Source organism: Mytilus trossulus, chromosome 3, assembly GCF_036588685.1.
Source record: "Mytilus trossulus isolate FHL-02 chromosome 3, PNRI_Mtr1.1.1.hap1, whole genome shotgun sequence".
Taxonomy (NCBI): Eukaryota; Metazoa; Mollusca; class Bivalvia; order Mytilida; family Mytilidae; genus Mytilus; species Mytilus trossulus.
In genome coordinates this window covers 83,613,506-83,624,631 of record NC_086375.1, presented here as the reverse complement: position 1 = coordinate 83,624,631, position 11,126 = coordinate 83,613,506, and the positions used below count along the sequence as shown (strand labels likewise).

The following is an 11,126-nucleotide window of genomic DNA, read 5'->3' as shown; positions in this document are numbered from 1 at the left end:
TAATAATCATTTCTCCTTACTGCTTCATTCATTTCAGATCAGGTCGTATTATCCAGAAACTGATACTTTACTGGCGTTAAAGAAACATGACTTGGATAAAATCAGTGGATCTTAAACAAGAAGTGCAAATTACAAACAAGAACAGCAGGTATAAATGTGTACGGGACGGACCTTGGGCTTGGCTTGTGGCATTTGCTAGTGCTCTTGGTTTATCAGTGACGTGTTCGTTCTTCTCAAATAATGGGTTATTTTATACATACATGGTAGAGGAACTCGGTATCGATTTCACCCTACTGACCTTGATTGGTTCAATAAATACTGCCATAGGTTTAACTGGAGGTTTGTGTTATACAATTAGAAACGTTCAATTACTATTGCCACAGGGTTAACTGGGGTTTGTGTTATACAATTAAAACAAATAAGGATAAACTGAGGAATCAATCATATTGATCCATATTAAAAGTGATAACTGTTTATGCCTTTCAGCCAAACTTTTTCAGAGAATTCCAAAGCTGCTTTCCACTAGGTCTGCGCTTAAGATACGTTTATGAATATTGATAATGGAAACAAAGTGTTAAATTCATGTAAAAGAAAAAAGAAGAAAGGTCGTAATTGCTACTTGAATACGAAAAATAGTTTGATGTCTGGGTAAATTTTTTGGTTTCGACATCAGATATGGTTTGGATTGGAACGTTATTTGAACTTATGTAGCGTCGATTGTATTCTTTGATATGTCACTGTGTTAGCAGTTTCTCAATCATAAGAGTGATTGGTTATAGTTGGTCCATATATAGAATGGTTTTAAGGTGAATATGTTTCACTGACTGGAGTCACTTGACCTTGAAATATTTTTATGACTCAATGGCCAATTTAAAGATTTATTACAATGTGTATTTCCTTTATGCTATTGTTATAAGACCATAAGGGTGGTTATGTGTTACTGATAAGGCTTGTTTTGCTTCGTTATCAATTCTAGGCTTTGATAAAGACTTATGCTATTGTTATAAGATCAGAAGGGTCTTTATATATATATCTGATAAGGCTTGTTTGTCCTTGTTATCAATTCTAGGGTTCGATAAGGACTGCATCTACAACACATATGATATAATGTCCGTACTCATGATCACGATTACAGTTTCCTGAATCACTGTGTTCAGTGACATAGTTGAAGCATGGATTTTGCTTGATTTTAATCTCATTTTCATGGTTTCAAGACTAATTATTTTTAACATGCCGTGTGATCATTTATTTCAAATATTTCAAATATAGTTCGCAGTTATAACTTATTAAGAAGGAGGGGATTTTTTGTTTGCATAATGTGGTTAAAAAGTAAAATCTCAAAAATACTGAACTTCGAAGAAAAAAATTCAATCGGAAAGTCCCTAATCACATGGCAAAATCAAATGACAAAACACAGCAATCGAATTGACAACAACTGTCTTATTCCTGACTTGGTGCAGGTATTTTCAAATGTAGAAAATAGAGGATGGAACCTGGGTTTATAGTTAAAAATTAGGCAAAGATTTTAGAAGGATTCTTAAATTTGGTAAAATGAATAAGAAATAATCTCTAATTATGTGTACGTTATACTTACAGCTGTATTTGCAGTGCAGTTAATAGAAAGATTTGATGTAAGACCAGTGTTAGTTTTTGGGGTACTTTTCCAATTCCTTGGCTGTTTCATGTCGGCATTTGTATCATTGTATCCTCTCTTGTTTTTTTCCATGGCTGTAGTGTTGGGTAAGTATCTGAGTTTTATTCTCTGTAGTAATAAAATCTAGCAAAATCTTTAAATGAAGTAATCAGACGGAAAACTAGCAGGAATTATTACAAGATTAAAATAAATTAATTTTACCTTTGAACTGAATTAGCTTTTATACAAGACATCAAAATCATATAACAAAACGATTTGGTATGGCTGCAAATAAATACGGAAAAATGGATGTAAGGTATTCACCTACCATCTTCACCAATTCGTAAAACCCATACCGTAAATTCTGCTATCTATACAATAAATTCATCATAGGTACCAGGATTAAAACTTCATATTTACGCCAGACGCGTGTTTCTTCTATAAAAAAAACTCATCAGTGACGCTCGAATCAAAAATTGTTCAAAGGACAAATAAAGTACGAAGATGAATTAAGGACCAAAACGTTTTGCCAATTACCTGACATTCTATTTAATTTCAAAACAGTAATTACTTTTCGTTATAATTAACAAAACTTTCATCTCAATTTGTCTTTGATAAATGTTTACCGTTTTATATATGTCTTATCGCTTCATCAAGTGTGATGTTTCCTTTCAAAGCAGTGTAATTTTAAATTAAGAAAAGGACGGAGGTTCTAAGGGAACATTTACAACTCAGGTCGAAAGGAATATGACAATCCGATTTGCTTTGCCCCTAGAGTAGATAGTTTCAAAGTAATTCTGAAGCCCGACTTTGATTGCTGATATAGTTTATGTTACTAATTTCGAAAGATGCTTCGTTGATCACTTGACAGTCCCAGCTATATATGTTGTTTGTAAGAACCGTTTTTCATTTTGGAAATGAAAATGGAACAGACCTATGGTCTAATTATAATTTTCCCTTTTGCTGGTTAGATTGGAGTTTAATATATTTCTTTTACAGTGTTGGCATTGTCGGTTACTAATTCCATTAGCTCAGGGTTAATGGTTTTACCTCCGGAAACAAAAGCACATTTGTCATGGATGTAGCACATTTGCCAAGCAAAATTTGGGTCTTCGATTGTTATAGCATAAGTGCCAGAAACACATTCATTTTATTTAATTTCAGTTCAGTTTTTTTATTTGCTTTTTTGTGCTTCCTTTTTATCATCTACCACTCATATAGTATTCTATGGATTTTTAAAATTTTGGCTTTGAGCATTCCTCATTTAAAAATCCACTAAAAATGCTTTGTACGTACAATGTATACAGTTTATAATGTTGTTTTTTTTTGTTTGGTTTTTTTTCGTCGTCCTCCAGAAATATTATCGAAAGATTCTTTCTCTTATTAAGCATATCCTGGCATAAATTTCGACTGAACTTGATAGTCTTTATAAGTTGTGTATTAAATTTATAGATTAAGGCTCACGGTATTTAGTTCCTTAAATTTACACAGTTCGCAGAGAAGGGTTTGTTGAAAATGTTCAGATCAAATGATAACGTGGTTGATATATGAATTGGGAACCAACACATCTGCAAGTTGCATCTTTGAAGACGGTAATATTTAGATCCGGCAACACATACATATTTCACATTGAAAACATTAGTCTGAAAAGCGGTGGTATCGTTTTAAGATTTGATAGGAATAGATTTTAAAGAAGCGATATATTTTCTATAATGCTGTCTTACCCTACTTAATTCAATGAAGACCTTGATGGAAAAAGAAAATTTAAGTGAAGACCACTTTGTCCACCATTACTGAATGTTTGACGTCAGAAGTTCAAGTGGGGCAGAATCCCTGGTCAACCGGGACAGATTTTCAATTAGCAATTAGGTATATGGTGGATTTAACCTACTATTGCCAGCTAAACCTCCCACTTCAAGGAAATGTTTATAGTTCTGAAACCGACGTAAATTATACTAACGATTATCGTTTGTTCCAGAACGTATAAATACACTTAGAAAACTGTTTGTCAAACAATGTTTCAAAACGGGACGAGCATTTTTAATCCTCAGCTTTCCTCTTTTCTTTTCTGAAAGGCATTGGATCAGCGTTATCATATGTTACCTTTATTGTTGCTGTGGATACATATTTTGATAAGAAGAAATCTATAGCGATGCCACTGGCGACTTCAGGAGCATCATTATCTGGAACGATATTTGCCCCGATATGTCAACGTCTTCTTGAACACTACGGATTTCATGATGCCATGCTCATATATTCGGCGATTTTCCTGAACTGTTTAGTATGTGCGGCTTTGGTTTTTCCACTTGAATCTAAAGGTACAGTATAAACGTATCCATTATAAGTCCTTGTTATCAAAATGTAGTAAATAGTATTTCCTCATTTTATTCTTATGACCAGAAGATAATAAGGACAAATCTTTAAGAATAAATATCATTCATAGTAGTATAAAAATGGCCTCAAAATTTTTTTAAAGTTTGCAAACTTCAAAACAGTGGATAATTTAAAGCAACAGTTGAACACCACTGTTCATAAATCGATTGAGAGAATCCGGGACACAAACTGAAACCGAGGGAAACACAAAAATTATAAGAGGAAAATAACGAAACAACAAAATCACTGCAATGCAACCAAACAAAAACGACAATGCAACACACATAGAAACGAACTATAGGCTTTTTCGTTAACAAAGAAACAGGCAACAGTAGTATACCGCTGTTCGAAACTCATAAATCGATTTAGAAAAAAAAATCCGGGTTCCTGAGGGAAACGCATCAAATATAAGAGGAGAACAACGACACAACAGAAACACAACATTAAAATGCAACACACACGGCAACGAACTATAATATAACAATGGTATCTTCCTGACTTGGCACAGGACAATTTAAGAAAAAATGGTGGATTGATCCTGGCATGCCGAACCTCCCGCTTTTATGACAATGTTGAATATAAAATTAAAATTATCACATTATATGACAGGACAACAATACAAATAAATGGGAAAACATATACTAAGTAGGACAGAGAAACACACGAACAATAGCTAACAAAAGGTACCAGGTTTAAAATCTAATACGCCACACGTGCGTTTTGTCCACACAAAACTAACCAGTGACGCTCAGATGAAAAAAAAATCGAAAGCCAAAACAAGTACAAAGTTAAAGAGCATTGAGGACCAAAAGTTTCAAAATCTAAAACATCATTTTCTCTATTAATCAGTGGTTGTTCAAAATAAGCGCTACTTAGTTGTAAGAATATCGGATGTTTCGCCTTTAATTTGTATCAGTAGGAATGAACAAACGGGTTTCTGATCGTTTCAAAAATGTATTATTCACCCTTTGTGAAAGATATGTTGTTTTTTCAGCAAAACAAGTCTCAAAAATATCCTGTAATTACAAATGCAAAATCTTTATTTTGGATTTCACACTGACGACCTTGGAATTAACAGATATATGAAGAATCTTGACATACCGCTTCCTCATTCACGAAAGAGCAATTTAGAGAAAATGACAAATCCATCCTTGTTTCTTTTTTGGTATTGACCTACAAGAAATTCGGCTATATATTTTTATAAAATTTCTCATGCAATTACTCAAGTGCTCATCAATGTAGTTTGTTGTATACAGATTTAAGGTATTCACATTGCAGAACATAGACTTTCTATTATAAATGCTATGCCATCTATGAGACTATCTCACTGAGCGTCCATCATAGCCCCTCAAATAGAATCATTGGTTATGTTTTTAATTACATTTCGTATTTAAAACTCTGTTTGCAATTTCTGGGGAACAGAAACTCTTTTTTCAACTATTATCATGAATGCAAATATTCATATTGTTATTGGAAAAAGTTAAAATGCATAGATCATGTGACATTTGACATTTTGCTATTACGTAAAACTAACTTCTATTGCAGAATCTCAAAGAAAGGTCAGTGAAGACAGTTCAATGGGAATGTCATTTTGTAGAAAGCCTTCGTTTATCTTGTACATGTTGACGAACTTATTGTATATCATAGCAAACTTTATACCCAACGGACTCCTTCCTGAGACAGCATTGTCCAAAGGAGTTACACAAAACGATATATCTCTAACATTTTCTGCAAACGGAATTACACAAGTTATTGGACGACTGATGTTTGGATTTCTATCCCACAGATTACCGCATCATATAAAATACTTATGGATTATTTACCTTTTTGGATTTGGATTATCTTTGTTGATTGTGCCTTTATCGACAACGTTCGTTCATTTTTTTGTTTACAACCTTATAAATGGAATTTTCAATGGTAAGTACGAAAAATATTTCATATTAAGGAGAGTATTTTGATATTAGAAGAGTATAGATAACAGGAAGAGAGATAGAAAAAAAAGTATTACTTAATAGTTCATCAATCAGTCAGATGAAAAACCGTCTTTACGATATAAATCTCCTATCAAAAGTGAACTTTTTTTTATTTCGATGCAATAAATTTGTAAATAACAAGTTTTGAAGTACTTTTTCGGTGCTTTTTAAAATAATGACTTTTTCTGAACAATGTCGAAATGATTTTTAAAGGAAAGTTTTGAAATAATATCAAACTCACTGTGTTGAACTCGAAATCAATATATACGAACACAAAAAAAAACGGTTTAGTAATTTAAAAAAAGAATAATAGTCGTCTTAACACTGCCATACGTTTTGGTAGCTGATTCCAGATTATAAGTCTCTGAATTGTCATAATTATCAATATTTATCAATGTTCAACTGGACGTATAAAAATGTTTTATCATCCAAACTAAACTGTATATCAACCGTGAACATTTTGCGGTGTATGTCTATTTGGATGATATTATCAAAATATCGATTCATTCAAGCATTGTTCGAGTTTTTGCCTTTTCCTCCATCTCACTAAATACATCAATTGAGATTTTCTATTGTACGACTTTTTACAGGTGGTGCTAATATGGGTTATAACCTAACCCTTAGAAACATAGTCGAACCAAAACATTACGGAAGAGCAATCAGTATAGCATTAGTAATGCAGGGATTAGGAGCTCTTGTGGGGAATCCTTTCGCAGGTTTGTTAAATTTGTAATGTGTAGACAAAAACGGAGGTTTGGCGTTCCAAAGTAGAAATCTGATATTTCTAATGAGTTATACTTCCTCAGCATTTCACGATACAGTAATTTAAACACATAAAAACCATATAACAAGCATCCGATTAATACGAGTGTAAAACAAAATGTAAATCTTTTACAAACCACCCATTTCTTACTTTATTTTCAACTGTTTTCATTTTTGCAATTGCATAAATTGCATTTACAAAAAGGAGGACAAGATAAGGTAGACATTGAAAATTCATAAGTCGAGATAACCTGGCAAAAGCAATAGAAGTGACAAAAAGATCAAAAAGGTACACACAGCATTACATAAAATGATAAAGACTTAGCAACACAGGGTTAACATCTGGTAGTTCAAATTCGGCAATAGTCTTACGTTAATCTTTTGCATACTCCAGATAAAATTAATTCATTATCATTCATGAGTTAAATGTTTTAGTCAAGTCTCATTACTTAACAATTCTTATCAACAAGTAGTTAATAATGTTAAAAAAAACATCTTATAACCTGCTATTGTTACGTTCAACATGGTTCTGTATATGGTCTTTTGATTTATTTTTTATATGAGCGTCACTAATGACTCTTTTGTAGACGAAACGCGCATCTGGTGAAGTACAAAATTCAATCCTGGTATCAATGATGAGTTTTATTGGTACGGCAGATTAATCAATTTTATTCTTTTGCAGCTTTCCTGAAGGACGTTTCTGGAAGTGGAGATATACCATATTATTTTGGATGTTTGATTTTTATTTTATCGGGATTAGTGCTTCTACCAATTTCAAACATCAATCAGGCAAAGTCACCAGAAATAGAAATTACTGTGTCCGAAAAAGGCGTGTATTCTCATAAAGTCATCGATACCAACTTTTACGCAGTTAGAGAAAGAGATGAACTTTTCAATGGTCCTATCATTTGATGGATAATGTCCGAAACACTTTCGAATCCATCAAAATATTTGTTGATATTTAACTGTTGTATACGGAATTTGCGCTCTGATACGAAAAGAAATGGTTGGATATAGCTGCTATTCCTCGGATACATTCTTAATGATTTTTTCAATTTTATCCGAATAAAAGTCAGAGATAAGAAATAAAATGAAAAATGAAAAAAAAACCAGATTAGTCTTTTTTTTCAAATTCAATGTTCAATTAAAAAATACTGAAAATCAAAAAGTATACGCTAATTCAAAGGAGTTCCAAACAGATAACTTAACAAGAATAATCATTTTTCCTTAAAAACTAATCTATAGATTTTCTAAAAGATTTCCCGATGTCACAACACGTTTGTTATGACATCACAAGACTTGATTGTCCAAATACGTCGATTGACATCAATCAGGTCATCTGATGTAATCCAATCATTTAAAAAAACATCTCCACTGATTTATTAAACGATATAACTAATTTATTGGTGGTGGCCTATCATTCATAGTTCACATGAAGAGATATATAAAAATTGTGTTTCGTATCATAATAAACGATGCATGGTACGAATAAGTGATATCAAAATGTGTTAATTTGGTACGTCTATACTGTAATATGTAACGGAATTCCGAGATTTTAATTGGCTATTAGTCAATAATGTCTGTCAAAGGTCAAAACGGTCAAATTCTCTTTATTGTAACAGATATATATAATGTATTCAAAAACATATAAAAAAACCCACGTTTTTCACCGAAAATTTCTATTTGTCAATGAAGAAGTCCGATAAGAGCCCATTTTGGCCTGAAAGTTCAAGAAATATTTTGGACACTTTTTAAACACTTTTCTACCCTCGTTCGATTAAATTATTTTCTGTGAAAGATTTAACCTCATTTAGTCATTACAGACGCTCTAAATCAAGCTGGAATATGAAACATCTATCAAATATACCATAATATGTTACTTTTCCGATGGTTTTTTTTTGGTCAAAAATGAAAGTGGACGCATCCAAGTTCATTCTCACCTTTATATATGTTATGTATTATCATCAAATACAACTTACATTTAGATATTAAGAATGAACACTAATACGGTCACTTCAAATACAGACGAAAACAGCTTAAAAATTAACCAAAATGCTACAATTTCAAAGATTATAGTAATTTAGCATGACTTTATGATGGTAGTACCCAAAACATGTGCATTTTATTTATTGCTTTGCTAAATATATCAGTTTAAATTTTAAAAAGGAAAACTATATATCTAAATATTTATGGGAGAGGAGTAGCGCCACATATGATCTCAAGAAGTAACTGTCATAAATTTTGCCAAATTATTTTATAGTTTAAACAAAATTCACTTAGATTTATGACTAACAAATACAAAACTTAGATTGAGACAACTATTCACCAGAGCTACCTATGAATTATCTGGCTGTGGAATAGTTTTATTCAATTATATGTTTTATATGTTCATGATACTTTGTTTGATTTGTTTTGTTTACGGATTAATATTCGTTGAAAGCATAGCAGAGCTTATTTATATGTTTTATACTATACCTTATATGGTTTATATAAACTACTTAGCTTCGTTTTTATACAACTCGTAGTACTGTTATATAAAAGTAATAAAGCAAAATTAGGAATGAGGCATTATTAGCAAAGAGATCGTACGTGATACCGATTTTTTTTTATGAACAGCAACATTTATTACAGATTTTATAATAAGCGCGAGAGAATCGTTTTATCATATTATTTATTCATATATGTACCTATTTCAGATTAATGTTTGTATGCTCATAACCTTCGTACGTTTAAAATAAATTATTATTTTGTATGACTATAAGTTTAACCTTGATAAGTGTGTACTAAACGTTTTAATTAACATAAAGGATGTTGAACCATTGCCCACACATTCATTTCACTTGTGATTGTATAGATATAACGTACTGCGGAAATCAAATGTAGATTAACCACTGTTCAAACGTGATAACTTGTTTTAAATTTATTCTTCGTCATTTGTATATCTAATGTTAGGTTATGCATAATTATACGTTAGGATACGATTTTTTTTTAAAACAATAATGATAGACAAAACTGGAATAATTAAAATACATCAAAACAGCGATATAGGTCTGGAAAGTGTGTTCTTTGATTCACCTACATGCATCGAGAGATTTAAAAATTAACCGAAAATTACCATGTGTCAAAAAAAATGCATGATGTCATTAAAGGCAACAGTAGTATACCGCTGTTCAACAACCATAAATTGATTAAGAAAAACAAATCCGGTATATGAACTCAGGTATTCAGAATTGTTAGGTGATCTCTATTGCTAGTAAGTCTTGTCAATAACATTAACGGTACCATGTTTTCTGCACCAGATACGCATTTCGACATTATATGTCTCTTCAGTGATGCTCGTGGCCAAAATGTGTAAAATATCAAAATATTTATTAAGCCAAATAAGTAAAAAGTTGAAAAGCATTGAGGATAAAAAAAAAAAGAGCTATAATTCAAAAGTTTCAAAGAGTATAGCCAAATCGGTGAAAGGAATCAGAGTATTGCATGAGGGAGATTCATTCCTTAATTCATAATAATTTTTAACATTTTGTAACAGCAAATTTAATAACACAACGAATCCGTATCTGTCGTGTTTACTACTGATCTAGCGTCTCATAATATTTGATGTGTACATGAATTTTGTCGACCTTTAATCATTATCCTTAGCATATATTTTTTCTAAACAATATGATTAAAATGTTTGTATTTCGTTTATTGCTTGGTACATAAACCATGCCGTTAGTTTTTTTTAAACTGTTTAATTTTTGTCCATGTTGACTTTTATAGCTTATAATGTGGTATTGGATTTTGTCATTGGTATGCCGTACTGTTACACAAAGTTGCTTACATCTAAGTTATTTGGTCTCTGATTGAAGTTATCTCCTTGACATCCATTCCACATCTTCTTCTTTTTTATATGAACTTAGTGAAAAATTTGACGATTCGTTAGACTTAAATAGTAGTAAGCTTAACGAAACGTTTGCACTGACCTCAGATGTTTCAGATGGGTAGGCATTATATATTAGAAAAGTGAATAGCCGTCAAGTTGCTGCTGAAAAAGTAGTTATCGCTGATACAATAATCGAATCTGATGACAGCAGTTTGGGATGCTAGTATGTGGGTGAAATTTTTGTTTGAATATATAAGAGTGTTTTTGCGCATTATGATTTGTCCTGTCTTGAAAACAGGTTACTGGTATCTGCGAAAGTCTTTCGTTTTCTATATAAAGCATATTCTACATCTTATGTAATCATTTTACGTTTTCATACTAAATACTAAATCTATTGGAAGATGGACGTTTACTGATTGATATTTTAGTCTTGGATATATGAGTACTAGTTTGAATTGTAACTGCAAGTACTTTCAGATCTGTACTTTATAACTTTATGTTTTTTTGTTAATTGTTT

General features: G+C 31.7%; 1 protein-coding gene across 1 annotated transcript; it reads left to right on the top strand.

Moving 5' to 3' along the window:
- LOC134709783 (monocarboxylate transporter 12-B-like) lies at window positions 1-7,845 on the top strand. Its single transcript, XM_063569927.1, has 6 exons — window positions 1-148; window positions 1,597-1,740; window positions 3,709-3,951; window positions 5,552-5,923; window positions 6,570-6,695; window positions 7,424-7,845. The coding sequence occupies exons 2-6, from the start codon at window positions 1,683-1,685 to the stop codon at window positions 7,651-7,653; spliced, it is 1,029 nt and encodes a 342-aa protein (XP_063425997.1). The 5' UTR covers window positions 1-148; window positions 1,597-1,682; the 3' UTR covers window positions 7,654-7,845.
- Window positions 7,846-11,126: the final 3,281 nt, after the last annotated feature.

Bases quoted from the DNA above. Each gene is read 5' to 3' on its own strand.
- LOC134709783 (XM_063569927.1), top strand. From the start codon at position 1,683: ATGTCGGCATTTGTATCATTGTATCCTCTCTTGTTTTTTTCCATGGCT. The intron at 1,741-3,708 runs GTAAGTATCTGA...CTTTTCTGAAAG, and splicing joins TTCCATGGCTGTAGTGTTGG to GCATTGGATCAGCGTTATCA. The intron at 5,924-6,569 runs GTAAGTACGAAA...GACTTTTTACAG, and splicing joins TATAAATGGAATTTTCAATG to GTGGTGCTAATATGGGTTAT.